The following is a 14,964-nucleotide window of genomic DNA, read 5'->3' as shown; positions in this document are numbered from 1 at the left end:
GTCCTGTGTAGGTGATTTAGTAGTGGCTCTGCATTTGTGTGATGGAAGCGCAAGGGTTAACACTACCAAATCTCTGGTAGAAATATGCCCAGTACAAATTTATGTCATTTGTTGTAGGAGGTATGTACAAGGCAAGTGTTTTTAGCTATTTATAACCAGAGCTCCATTTTACTTCACTGCAAGGTCAGGCACTTGCTTTTCTGAAAATCAAACAAAAAATCTGACTTAATCAAAGCCATGGTACACCAAGGACAAACTAATTAGGACAAATGGAGTTCGATTTTGGCATTGCTCATGAGAACATGGAGCATGGCTCTTCTGCTGTGTGCTGCGCTTCAGAGAAATTACCAAAGCGAGCAGCACAGGCTGTTAACGGGAGAGAAACAAAAGGAGAGGCTAGTCATGATTAAGAGTTGGTAATTAGTGTTCTCTTCCTCCCTTCTGGGAACATGCTGTGGGATGGGGAAAAACCTGTACATGTGTGTTAGCAGCAGTGATGAACTGAGTTGTGGTGCTCCAAAAGAGAGACTGGTAAAACCACCATACACAAGAACATCAGTGGGCAATTGGATGGTGAACTTGTCCACTGGCAGTATCAGGGTCACAGTGAAATATGCTTGTCGCCATTACACCTGGTCATACTGAGTATATATGTTTTTATAGGTTTTGTCATTCCTCTCCAGCACATGGGTACCAGCTGTTATGTTCTCATTGAGTTCTGCTTTATCACCTGCTTGAAAGTAAGTTTACACATTAGATTTTCCAAAGGCTGTGAGATACAGTGGAAGGACATCCAGTAAACCACTGGATTCTGCTCTGTTATTTTACTGGAAGGGCAAAAGTGTGGAACATTCTTCCTGCTGTAACCCTTTAAAGCTTGTAATGAAAAGCGAAAAGCCTGTCCATTTTATGTAGTGAGATGAAAAGTATATTTGGGGATTCTATTAAAATGAACAACTAACCACTTTTTAATCAGAAATGTTTATTTAAAATCATTAAATTAAATTTTTTAATTTATCATTTACTAATAAATTAAAAAAATTAAAATAATGACTTTTCATTAAGAACTGCAAATTTCTTGCTGTCTATAAACTTTGATTCATGTTCTTGACAGGCACAGGCGATGCTGTTTACTTCATCGCTTCTGTGAAGTGTGAACAAATGTGCTCTAGAGATTATTTTTAAAAACCGAAGAATAACCTTGTCTACTTTAATTACATAGTTAATAATTCTATGTCTTCATACAAAAAAAGCAGATGTAATAATTACATGCTATGAACAAGAGATGAGTCTGCATGAGATGTATTTACACTTTCTAGTAGCACTGAGCAAATGAAGTTATTTGTGAGTCTTCAAGAGGAGAGAAAGAAAATATGGATTTGGCAAGAACAGTGCTACATTTATCTGATTTTGTCAGAAAGAGCAGTAGCTAGATGTTAGTGAGGATTTTCACATTGTGGAATTACCACAGGCAAGAGAGGATCTACCTGAAAGTAACATATGGCTGAACAGGTACTTGTCAAGCCATAGTCAGATAGCACTTAATACCTCTGTGTTTTCAGAAGGGAAGGAGTTGCAAATTTTTCTTCTATTATTTTATCACTTGACACCAAAACCTTCATTTATTTTTTTCTTATTAGACCCTGGCATGTATTTTCTAATTGCTTTCCATTATTCATAAAGCAGTAAGGTATATAATATGGTGCTGTGTTACTTTTCTATACAGTATTATCTATACCTACAGTGTTTCCTATGAAATAATCAGCATGTTGAACTTAATTGTAATAAGATGTTGTCATTCCCCTTCATTTAATTGATGATGGGGTGACATGGAAGGGGAAGAAGGGAAGAGAAGACCACGTCTCTACAGCTGCAGCTTTTGTCCCCATGCCCTTTGGTCTGTATCTGCATGCACACGGAGTTGGAAAGGAAGGCAGTCATGCTTCCCCGATGGCATGCATGTTGTGTGGTTCTCTTCCTTACTCCTGGGAAGGCACCTCCCTTGGGTACACCTTTCCTATGGGAGTGCTCAAGTCCTCAGTGGCACCAGTGCTCAGTTGGTCTGGGCTCTTCCACAGGAGCCAGAACAGCATTTTCCATCTGCAGAGCTAATCAAGCACTTGCCAGGTAAAGCCTTCCATCATTGATTTTATTAATGCACAGCTTGGCACTCCTTCTCTGGGACGTTTTGAAAGAATTCAGTTAGATCTGCTTACTTTTTCCAAAGCAAGTTATGAAGGAGGATCCAAGGCTTTGGCTTCCAAGTCATCAGGAATGCCTTGCTGTGGTGCCTAAGCTCAGCAGGATGGAGTGGGAGCATCAGCATGTCCATGCACTCAGCATTTACTATTGGCACATTTTCCTTCATGTTATTTGGGCCTCCATTCTACAGCATCAGACTCTTAGTTGAACTGATTCCTAAACTAATTTGCTAATGTTAGCAGCAGAGCATTGGAATGCCTTGAATTCCCAAATCCCAGGACCTTGCTGAAACTCCCTAAGTACAATTGCCTTGGAAGAGGTGTTCAGAACAACAGTCGTTCAAACTCACCAAGTGAGCAAGTTGGAGGGAGGCTCTGTGTGATCCTAGAGCGGGGAAACATCTGGCATTAGGAGCTAGTAAAGGTGAAGACCTTGTGAATATGGCTGGTGTTGTGACCCTGAGCAAATACTTACGGAAACTTACATGAATAATATCAACTGGTAGCAATATGATTTTTCCCCTCAGGCATTTTGATGGAATTATGGAACCTCTGCCAGCACATTTGGAACTATCAGGTAGAACAAGGTAGATTGCTAAAGGCTGCTTTGACAAATGTCACTAACTTCAGTACTTAAAAAAAAAAAAATGGAAAAAAGATCATTGCTAGGAATTACTGTCTAGGGAAACCTGAAAGGCTTAACAGAGACCTCATAATAATAATGAAGTATTGCATGGCAGTAATAAAGATCCAGAGATGCGTGCTACAATGTTTGGGACATAGTGTTTTTACTTTAAAATAAATATAGAGAAATGGAGCATGTGCAACACCTTCCTGAAAGCAAATTAGGCCACATAGTCTGCTCCACTAACACTTTTAGTATAGACTTGATTATATTTTGATTTAGATTTCATTGACTTATTTTTATGATGGTACATGTAAGTACTACTAAGCATTCGGGGTTAAATGCTGCAAACGATGTCACAGTGGGTTGTAGTGTGTAAGAGAGCTTTTTCGGATGCTTGTGCTATCCAGGCTGTAAGGAGAGGATGGAGTTTATGAGGGTCTTGATGAAGAATAGATTATACCAAGACGTTGAATGAATGCTGCAAACAGTTCAGAATTTCACTGTTTGTGAGGAATTTGGCATAGCCTGATGAAGCAACCAACGGGAAGAATTCTAGATTCCTAGAAGGGTCTGGGTTAGAAGGGACCTTTAAAGGCTCATCCAGGTCCAACTCCCCTGCCATGAGCAGGGACACCTTCCCCTAGACCAGATTGATCAAAGCCCTGTCTGACCTGGCCTGGAACACTGCCAGGGATGGGGCAGCCACAGCTTCCCTGAGCAACCTGTGCCAGTGCCTTCCCACTCTCATAATAAAGAAATTCTTCCTAATATCTAAATGTTTCCTCTATCAGTTTAAAGCAATTTCTCCCTTGTTCTGTCACTACATGCCCTTGTAAAAAGCCCCTCTCCAGCACTGTAGGCCCCTTTAAGAACTGGAACGCTGAAGAACACTAATATGTACTTAGAAAAAAATCGTAGTTAAAACATGAGAAGGAGAAGCCTTTATTTCTTCTGGGCTGGCTTTACGTTTACCTGCCTTTGAGACTCTCAGAGGGCTCTCACGGTGAACCATCGCTCGTATAGCGAGCGACGAGGCGGTGCCAGCCCGGGTTTCCCCTGGCAGAACCGGGGAGCTGAGCTGACCCCGGCTCCAAGGCCCTTCCCCTCCGGACCCACGGCACCGGAGGAGGCCGAGCAGGACGGACAGGGGGCTCCGGGCGGGGAAGGTAAGGGAGGGCGGGGCCGGCCGGGCCCCTCCCTTCTCCGCTATAGCTGTCGGCGGCGTGCGGGGCGGGCAGCTGCCGGCGGGGCCGGCGCCCGGCAGCAGCGGCAGCAGCGGCAGCAGGATCCGTGCCGGCCGCCGGTGCGAGGCCATGTGGCGGGCGCCCAGCTCCGTGCTGCGGGTGGCCCTGCCGCTGCTGGGCGCCGCCGTCTCGCTGTGCGCAGGTAGGACCGGTACCGGGAGCGGCACCGCGCGCGTCCCGCCTGCCACCGTCGGCAACCGGGACGTGGTCGCCGCTGGGCGCGGGTGCAGCAGTCGCTGCGCCGACGGTCGGGACCCTCTCCCCTTCTCCCGGGACCTCCCCTTACCCCGGGTGCCCCCCGCCCCGCCGTGCGCCCGTTGCTCGACAGCTGTGCCCGCGCCAGGCCGGGTCAGCGCTGTTTCTCGGGAGGTTAAGGAGCTTAATGCTTTTCATTGTGACCGACGTGTCCGCGCAAGAAATGGGTCAGCGGGGATTTACGGGGAATAACCAGCCCGGCGCTGGCTCCAGCCCATGCCCGTTTGGGCACTGCGCTCTCAGAAGTTAATCACAGAATGGTGAGGGTTGGGAAGGACCTTAAGACCATCCAGTTCTCGATTGCTGGCTTCTAGCAAGTGCAACCTGGTGGATGTCACCCCGAGGGCGTTCTGGCGTGCACCCCACGTTTTGCTCGTGCACCCGTAGCTCTGCTCGGTGCTTCAGAGGCAGCTTCGTCGAACTGAGCCTCCTTGGTCATGGGGAGAAGCTCTGGCATCTGCCCCGTGCTGGGTGTCCTGTGGGGCCGCCCAGGGCGGTGTGCTCCATCCTGTTCTCCCAGCAGGACACTGGGATGGATGGGACAAGGTTCACAAGTGCTGGAGGCTGCGGGCGGGGGCATGAAATACACATGTCTTAAGTTCTTCCAGTACAGGTTCTTCTCTTGCACAGAAGGTGCTATGAAACATTCATTCACCTCAATTTTTCATTTAAAACCCAGGCTTATGCTCTCAAACAGTGCTCTTGGAAACCAGCAGTTAGGCAGCATAGGGTAGAATCTTTCAAATATATATATTTTTTATTAGGTTTGCTCTAATTTACTTTTCTCTCAATGTTTTCACTCCAGGAGCTTCTTGGTGTGATGTTCATTGCACTCCTGCAGAGAGGGGTGGTCACGGCTTTAAGCTGAAAAGAAGGACTGTGCCCACCCCCCATCCCAGTGCTCATATAATCCTTTCTTTTGGAAAAAGAGGAGTAACAAGGCTCCCCTGTTGATGTTTGAAGTACTTCTATAAAGTATTGTACATCTGGTAAATCTTTAGTTCCTTCAATGGGTGTCAGACCTGATCTATCAGAGCTCTATGTGTTTGTCTCATCTTTTGTTATTCAGGCTTGGAAGTGAACCACAGATACAGACAGCCCCGTGCTACTCAGGGGTTTATGCTTGAATTGAACTGTAGCATCACCAGTGCTGTGGCCATTACTACTTCCCTCTGGAGACTATTCAGTACACTAATGAATCTTGTTGGCTTTGATTGTTATTTATATAAAATAGTCTTGCCCTGCTTTGCTCTCTGAAGTTTCAGTAGTACTGTCCTCTGTTTTTATTATCCCATTCGTTATCTTTTCAGAGTCTGGATTGGATAACGGGGTGTGTGTGTACGGTCCAGGGTAGGCAGACATCCTCTGCACCCTTACAGCTCTTCAGAGGGGGCACTGAGGGGACTTACACATACCTAGGAACAGTCTTCAGGTCTTGAGCAGTGATTGCTCTTGACTGTATTTAGCTGTGCATCTGCTCCATTTACTGTATACCAGCTCACACTCCACTGAAAACCTGTCTGATCAGGGTATGTGATTAAGCATGCTCTGATCATAGAATCATAGAACAGTTAGGGTTGGAAAGGACCTTAAGATCATCAAGTTGCAACCCCCCTGCCATGTGCAGGGACATGTCCCACTAAACCATGTCACCCAAAGCTCTGTCCAACCTGGCCCTGAACACTGCTAGGGATGGAACATTCACAGCCTCCCTGGGCAACCCATTCCAGTGCCTCACCACCCTAACAGGAAAGAACTTCTTCCTTATATCCAATCTAAACTTCCCCTGTTTAAATTTTAATCTGTTACCCCTTGTCCTGTCACTACAGTCCCTAATGAAGAGTCCCTCCCCGCCATCCCTATAGGCCCCCTTCAGATACTGGAAGGCTGCTATGAGGTCTCCACGCAGCCTTCTCTTCTCCAGGCTGAACAGCCCCGACTTTCTCAGCTGATCTTCATACGGGAGGTGCTCCAGTCCCCTGATCATCCTCGTGGCCCTCCTCTGGACTTGTTCCAACAGTTCCATGTCCTTTTTATGTTGAGGTCACCAGAACTGCACACAATACTACAAGTGAGGTCTCACGAGAGCAGAGTAGAGGGGCAGGATCACCTCCTTCGACCTGCTGGTCACACTCCTTTTGGTGGAGCCCAGGATACAGGGGGATTTCTGGGCTGCAAGCGCACACTGAAGCTGGCTCATGTTCATTTTCTCATCGACCAACACCCCCAAGCCCTTCTCCACAGGGCTGCTCTGAATCTCTTCTCTGCCCAACCTGTAGCTGTGCCTGGGATTGCTCTGACCCAGGTGTAGGACCTTGCACTTGGCATGGTTAAACTTCATGAGGTTGGCATCAGCCCACCTCACAAGCGTGTCAAGGTCCCTCTGGATGGCATTCCTTCCCTCCAGCATATCAACTGAGCCACACAGCTTGGTGTTACTGGCAAACTTGCTGAGGGTGCACTCAATCCCACTGTCCATGTCAGCGATAAGCTGATAAGCTTTTTTACTCCCTGTTCTCTGTCATGCAAGTGTGTTGTGGTGCCCCAGTATTCAGGTATGTTTGTAGCATTAAAGGCAAAAGTGTTTTGCCACTGATGTGGTGAATGGTCCTGCTGTTTTCTGTCTGCTTACCTGCTGTGGGCTTCTCAAAATTGCTTCCCCTTCCTGGCTGTCACCACCTTTGCTCTCCACCACCTCCATGTGTGCTGTATCAAAAGCTTTGCACACTCTTCCATACTCTTCATAGCATTATTTCAGGGAATTAGAGAGTACTCGAGGTGCTGTAAGCATTTCTAAATAAACAGGAGTTGAGGGTGCAGACTGCAGTAAGGAAGAATGTTGCTGTATCTGCTGGTGGCATGTTATCCTCTTCTAGCTCTCAACACTGAGCTGCATTGTATTCCTTGAGAGCCTTTAGGCATATGCTAAGTTTGTGAAAGTTTGTTTCCCACTTAGAAGCATTTTAATCTCCAGAAAGCAAACCATGAAAACTGTAAGCTATCCCTGATGAATGGCAAAGACGCCTGTAGGTACAGTAAAATGGGTAGGTGTGGATCTTCACTGTAACCATGGGAGTGCCAGGAATTTGTGTAGCTGAAAGCACAGACACACAAAAGCAACGACTGCTTACAGACAGGTATAATATAAATTTGCTCTATAAAAGTGAGAAGCAAAATAGGTTGCTATTGTAAATTGCTACATAATGATAAATATATGAAAATAGCATAAAATTGGACTGTTGCTATGTGAGTAGTAATATGTTAAAGCAACTTTATCTTATTATCTTTTTAATGCTTTATAATATCCCTGTACTGAGTTATAAACAGTTGCTGAAAATGCTCTGTGTATCTCAAGTCTGAATGTTTAGCACACTGTTTATTCCAGCATTTCCTTTAGGATGTAAACTCGGGCTACAGGTCCGAGGTGTGTAACTCTCACGGCAATAGCTGCTGTGAACTGTCCACCGTGCATCTGTGTGCTTGTGCGCTGCTGAAGGGTCCAGTGAGCCACATTCTGTGAAAAGCATCTTTGTTCCAGCTTAATCATTTGGTTTGCTTTGTCCTTATTAACTGGCAATATTGAAAAGCCTACATGTTGTCAAGCACCAAAAATAGTATGTCCCTGGAAAGAAGTATGGCAGTAGCAAAGCAGTTGTACTTCACTGCACAATTTAATTCGCTGCTGTGTGACAAATTATCAGTATGATGCTGTCATTTCTGTGGGTCACTGAAGCTCTGTTTTCCTAGCTTTTGGGAAAAAGCTGTAAAAATAAGTAAGTTTTAATGAAACAACATAGATGAGAAGCACAAGTGTTTTATGGCCCGGCTGTGATCTACCAGGGTGTCTACCAGCAATTCACACAGATAGAAGACTGTATGTGGGATGAGTGGATGCAATTTCATGTTACTTTTTTGGAGCAGGCTCTAGATTCTTACCAGCTCTGGCCAGGGTAGTTTGCCACTTTGGAAGAGCACTGCTGATGCAAGAGCGATACAGTTGCTCTCCATGTGCAGCCGTGCAGCCGTTCATCCCTGCCAGGTAGTGGATGAGCTGCTGCATGTGACTGTTGGTTCAGCTGTACACATGTTGGAGCATCCGATGAAGCCTGTCTTGGGTTATGGCATCGTGATGTCACAGCTTTCAACAAAAACCTCTGGGGAAAGGAGTCTTGGACATCCTGCTGAAGCCCCTTGGAGCCATAGTTTGCTACTATATTCTTTGTATCAGGTGCTGGGAGGGATAGGCTCAGGGCTCTTTTCCATGCTTATTTTTGTAGGCTAGAAATTCAGCTTCTGCCTAGCTGGGAAGGTTCTGATAACCTGGTAATTAACATAACCATGACATGAAAGTGTTGAGCAGTGAGCAGATAATAGGGAAGAGATATTTGGATAATAACTCCCTGTTCAAAAATGTGATTTCCTCTCTTGTAACCGAAGTGCTGTTAGGCTCTGAATTATCATGGTTTGTCTCTAGCTATCATGCAGAGAACAAAGTCCTAACTGAAGCCAAAGTTGGATACCTAAATCTAGATGCTATGAATACCCACTGAGGAGGGGGTTACCTCCCCAGCACCTCTGGACACATGTAGGTGAATCTGGGCACAGGAAAATCATTCTGGGGTTTGATGGCTTTGTCACTTCAGCACATGTCCTGTCCTGAGTGCTGTCAGAGATGCTGCAGTCCCAGGGTCCCCCAAGATGAAAGGATTCTTCCATTGCCTTAGGGCTGAAGTGATGGATGTAACCCTGGCTGTGCCAGCCCTCCGTCAGAGGTGGCTGCATTTCACTGCTAGCTGTAGCCTGGGGAATGCCTTTTTCCAGAACAAGTGGTACTTGCAAATTAAGATTTTCTTATGGAAGAGAATAGGAAAGGACCTACAACAATTGTCTTGTCCAACTGCCAGTATGCAGTCGGAGTTTTATCTTTTCTGTGCTTGGTTCACCTTCAGTTTGACAGTGGGAAAAATAAATAAAGTGCACTCAAAAGTCAATGTTTCCTCAATTCCATGTTTACCAGGAAGCTGATTCTAGGCGATCGGAGCAGTATTTGCAGAACTTGCACCCCTCTCACTTCACCAGCAGTAAACATTTTCAGTCTGACATAAAGTGGGGTAAAACCACCATCAGTTAAGTAAAAGGGATGTTTTGGGTTTCCAAATGATTTGAAATATTATGCTCTTCTTAGGATAGCAAATTAAAAACATTCAAATTTTCATCCTAAAAATAGAATTTCATCCTTCAGTACCTACCTATGTTTTTGTGAAAAAAGCTGTATTTAACTAGAGGGGAGCTGTATGGCGATAGAAAAGGCAGTCAGTGTATTTTCCTGGATGTAAAGTGCCTTGTCTGACTCTTTTCAGACGTTGGCTATATTCAGCTTTCAGTGCTAGGGATTCTTTTTTATGCGAGCCATTTCACATGCAGTAAATGCTGTCAGCACTGAGTTATTGCAGTTGCATCCCCATGGAAGTCATACCCTCAGCCCGACACTGGATCCTTCTTCAGTGCTTTACAGACCAAGACCAGCACGTTCTTCTTCAGCTTTATGTGTAGGCTGTATCTCACAGAATTCTTGCATGCATTGTGTTTGGCTGCATGGCTTCTGTTTCATAAAGCACACCTTTTCAAAGGATATCCTGCATAAACAAAACCAATGGGAAATTAGCAAATGTCATTTGACAGCTTATTCCAACAAAAATAATATCTTTGGGTTTCACTGCTCTTTCCCTGCTTAGTTAGCATTAGCTTAAATGCCTGGCCTCAGCTTCTGTCTACTGTTTTTCTTGGTCATGGTTGCTGAGCTTTTTTAGAGGAGGGATTTTGAGCACCTAGTGCCCTACTTCCAAAGATACTTGGCAGACATTAATAAAATAACTTCCCATGCATATTTTTAAGGAATGAGAAATTGGAATTACTTGGTGCTGTCATTCTAAGACATTTTCTTCAGTTCTGGAATATGTACTTCTCCTCTCTTCTCTACAGCTTTCTAGTTTTTGCCTAGTTTGGTATCAGTCCTCTTTGAAGTATATTTATGTAGTGAGCTTTTAATCTATTATTACTCCTACTCTTTTTTGGTTTGTTTTTTTTCAGAGTGGGAACTTCCCCATATTTTTCATAGGAGCCCCCCAAAACAAGGGTTTTTCGACACTTGTCATTACTCAAGGTTTGGGTTTCCTCTTCTGAAGAAATCTGTTACAAGAGAATGAATGCGATAGGGACGTGTTGTCGTGTCCATGGATGTGGAGACCCATGTGAGCGGGCGCAGTGCTCTGGGAGGGAATGCACATCTCCGGCTACATGGAAAGATTTGCAGAGTTCTGGTCAGCAATTGCAAGTTAATTCTTCCCCTCTTGGCCTGGGCTCGTGGCTGCATGCAGGAGGCAGAGGAGTGGTCTCAGCAGCCTCGACCATCACTGCTCCTCCAGCACAGGCTTCAAGAGGGAGGGTGGGACACGGTGTGAGTACGGAACGTGCTTTCTGACTCTCCCAGCTCTCCCAGCTAACAGGTTAAGGGCTTTCAGTTAGAAGATGAGTTTGTATCTTTGTGCGTGACAGCTTCTACAAATCTCTAGTTATAAGGGTGGAATTAGCCAATGACTTTTTGCATACACTAATGCTTTATCCTAAACAGTGGCAATAATATCGACACCTAGCGTTGTTGGGAAGGGTGGCAAGGCAGCATGAGAAAGCAGAGTGCTTCCTCTTTCCTGTTGTAAGTCTTCTGTCAATAACATCTGTGCTGCCTGAGACTGTCAAGTTAATGAGCAGTGGTGAGTGGCTGATCCCATTTGCCTCTTCAATATGATCTATGGTTTCTTTATAAAACTTTCATATCTCCCCAAAATTGCCTTTAACATGAAAGAGCCCAGTTTTCCTAATCCCCTTTGCCATCTGTCCCATAACAATTTCTACTTCTGTCCCATAACAATTTCTACTTCTTCTCTGCCCTTCTGGAGTGTGTGAGGGAAACCAGTCCCAAATGGCAGAACAGAGCACTGGATCTCCTGGCTTCTCCTGGTTGTGCCGCCCTCTGCGAGCTGAGCTGATATTCCCCAGAGAAAGGCAGAGCCATCTCTGTTCTGCATGCTGATATTGGGCTGGTTACTGCACATACACAAGTGAAGTTGTTTCTTCTCCTGTATGATTTTACTCTCTTCTGTCTTTCAGTCCCTTGACATGGTGACATTTCTTTGTGATTCTCTGAAGTCTGATTTTTCTATCCTCAGCAAACCTTGCTGCTTTCGTATTGATTCCCCTTTCCAGATCTCTGGAGCACACAACATGCATTTTTGCGCTCTGTAGATAAAAGTCTCTCACTGTGAAGGCAGGTGGTTTCCCTCTACCTTTTATCCCAGCTGCTACCAGGCAAGTGGGCTGACCCCTGGGTAAGACTCAAGCAGCTCTGCCTCATGGCAGTGAATTTCTTTGCCATGGTTGGTTACCCGCAGTCATGCAGACTCAGTCAGAGAACACCTGCTGAGGGGCAGTGGTCAGAGCCAGCCGACCCTGTGGCACCTTTGCGTGTGCCTGAACGAGTTTTTGTTCCAGTGCCATCATAAGTAATAGACCGGACAATGGGAATTGGCCAGCCTGTAGTTCTTAGCATCTCCTTTAAGATGTTCATTAACAGCACTGAAGCTTTTGCCCCCTGGCACCCTCCCAAGAGTGGGGTGGCTGGGTTGAGTGGTGGGTCAGGTCCAGGTATGGGCCTTGCAGTACCGCAACACTTCCTATGTGAGGGTGGCCTGAGGGGCAGCTATGTCCTCACACTGTGGTCTGTGCCTGAGATGGGGACCTGGGCAGTGTGGAGAGCCCATGCTCACATGAGCCCCAGATCTCTTAATCTGGAAATAAAATGAAAGGATATGTGAAGTGCACAATACAGAATAACTGTACAGAAGGATTGAGGATGGAAACACTCTGGACATTCAGCCCTCCTTCCCATTATGATTAAAGACAACTAATTGCTGTAAGGCCACTTAGATATTTGCTTTCCAATTTAATTTTGAAATGCTCTGCTGCCCTGCAGTCACAAGAATAAACTGCTAAGTGTTGTGGGTAGTGCTGATTTATGACTTAATGGAAGATTAATGCCTTGTTAAATCCATATAGTAAAAACTCTTTGTTGAAATGTAGAACCTTGTGTGGTTCATAAGAGCCAGCAAGTTGGGGTTTTATGTCCCTACAGTTTTTAGTTTATTGTTTTAGTCCCACAGTCTTAGTCAGTTTATGCCAGTTACATGCGCAGTTCTTTCAGTTTAACTGCAGAGGTTGCACTATGTCTATTTACTTGTTTTAGTTGTTAGCTGCTTTTGTTACCTGGTGTCTAAACTCATTTCATTTCATCTGTTGCTTACACGTAGTTTCATTCTTGTTCTTTGATTATCTAGTGATTCATGTGTTTGAAGCTGACACTTGAAGAAAAATGGATGGAAGTATATAAAAAAACAATCTTCTGCTGTGCATCCTTGTGTTGGTTTGTTGTGAATCAGGTTCAGTTATTCCTGCTACGTAAGTTAGTTGCACAATGTGTTTGCTTGTACTTGTGTTTTCTTACAGTTGCATTGAAAACTAAATAGCAAAAAACAACCTGTTGCTTTTTCTGTAAGTCATGCAGGTTATTTTCTGCTTGAAGAACAAATCATCCTGTCCTTGATTCATGGTAGGTCTCATCCAATAAGCTGGTATATAGGCTCAGCTCCTATTGCAATAGCAACAGGAAAAAAAAAGCTTGAAAACTACTTATGTCTTAAAAATTATAAAACCAGGGAACACCTCTTCATCCTGGCCTCAATATCTAAAGGTTGCTTTCCTTGTGTATTGGACTGCTCACGAATTACTTCCTGGTCACCTCAGTTGGCTGTTAGTTTCTCCTGTTGTTCACTTGGGTCTTGACAAGTGCTGCGCTTCTCTTTGCAAGTCAAGAGAGCTGCACACCCCTGTCATGCAGTGTGTCTCAGTAACTGCTGTCCCTACCAAAGGGAGCTCATGTCCCCTCCTGCTCTGACCCTGCCCTGGGCTATGCAGCTGATCTTGGCAGGACAGCATGCTCATGATCCTTACAGAGGTGCAGCCTCTGGGGGGAGCCGTTCTCTGGGGAGATTTGGCACAAATTTGTTAATGACTGCTGGAGAATTACATGCTCAGAACTGTAACCATTGGCAACAAAGTTTGGATGCCTAACATAGCTCTCTAAGGCTATGGCGTATTTCAGTTGTTCACTTTCTCCTAATTTCCCAACCAGAGAATGCAATGTTTTAAGGGAAATGTTCTTGTGCTTGGGTAAATAAAGAGTCAAGTTCATTACTGGATTAAAAAGTGCCTTATTTTGAAACTTTGGGAGCATATTTTCCTCCTGCCTCTTTGATCCTTTTCCCTTTAACTCCTTCACAGTCACCTTACTCCACTCCTCTGGTTCCTGTGGTGGTGGAAGTCCTGACTTTCTTCCCAGGACACTATACACCTAAACAGGACCATCCCTGGGAACAGAGCTGGAGAAATGTGGTGTTCCTTCCTCTGGGATAGAAAAGGAATTTCTTGCTGCCTGTAGGGACTTGCAGAATTTCAGTCAATATTTGCAAATTCTTCCTCTTCCTTTGTGCCATAGAATGGCTGCTTGGGAGGGGAAGCATGGTTCAAAGGTGGTGTTGCTTGAGCACTGTGAGACACATGGGAGATCTTTTTGTTACTCCTCTGGTCTGTAAACTGAGGGGAGCGTCTTGCCAGCTTCTCTGGGACAGTGGTGTAGTCAAAGTAGAGCAGAAACTATGCAGTAATGTGAAAGCTTCAGATACATGGTAGGTTGCCAGATTATATAGGTGAGTATGGGTGTTTTTTCCATAAAAAGAAAATGGTAATAGAGGAAGTTGTCATGAATAAACTGGAAGAGCACTGAGGCATGCCTAGTGGGTCAGCATGGATAAGCTGCAAATTCTGGTGAGTCCTGTGTCCCTGAGGTTATCACTGGGGATGGTGGTATGGGCTTGGCCAAGTCCAAGTGGTTGTACAGGTATCTGCGAGGAGCTACACATGTGGTGCAGTACAGGAACACAGCCCACCCCTGGCAGTGTTGAAGGCCAGGTTTGACGGGGCTTTGAGCAACCTGGTCTAGTGAGAGGTGTCCCTGTCTGTGACAGGATGTTGGAACTAGACAGTTTTCAAGGTCCCTTCCAACCCAAACCTTTCTAGGATTCTACAGCACTGTAAGAGCTGATGGGATCCCCCTGTTCAGCGGGACCAGGAGCAGGAAAAGAGTGGATTTTCCCGCGGGCATATTCACAAGGGTCCAGGCTCCTCTTCAATTCCATTGAGGTGAGGCAGCTGAAATAGCACAGGTGCAGGAAAACGTACTTTCATGGTTACATTTTAAGATCATACTGCTCTGTTAACAGAGGATTCTTGATGTACATAAATGGTCTTGGAAACAAGGTTGGGTATTTGTATCTGGTTTTCTGTATGAGAATTTGCCCAGGAGCACAGGCAGATATCTAGGGAACCTTGGACTTCTATGTTTGTAGAATTGTATTTAAAAGTGGTCTGTGTAAATCTTCTGGGAGGAAAGGATTTTGTCTCCCCCACAACTCAGACTTGTCTTTAAATAGTTTTAGCCACGCTGTTTTCCTGTTTGTTTTGTGTT

The 14,964-nt window shown here is 45.1% G+C and overlaps 1 protein-coding gene across 1 annotated transcript in view; it reads left to right on the top strand.

Annotated features, from left to right (window-relative positions):
• Positions 1–4,102: 4,102 nt before the first annotated feature.
• The window catches only part of ACVR1C (activin A receptor type 1C), a 36,663-nt gene continuing 25,801 nt past the window's right edge, over positions 4,103–14,964 (top strand). The window contains exon 1 of the mRNA XM_061363796.1: positions 4,103–4,215. Coding sequence (XP_061219780.1) covers positions 4,143–4,215 — 73 coding nt within the window. The 5' untranslated portion in view covers positions 4,103–4,142. The remainder of the gene's footprint in view (positions 4,216–14,964) is intronic.

Source organism: Neopsephotus bourkii, unplaced genomic scaffold (assembly GCF_033783945.1).
Source record: "Neopsephotus bourkii isolate Nb327-2 ecotype Australia unplaced genomic scaffold, CSIRO-AGI_Nbou_v1 NB_1181, whole genome shotgun sequence".
NCBI lineage: Eukaryota > Metazoa > Chordata > Aves > Psittaciformes > Psittacidae > Neopsephotus > Neopsephotus bourkii.
Note: the sequence above shows the minus strand (reverse complement) of the source record. Positions and strands in the feature narration are given on the sequence as shown.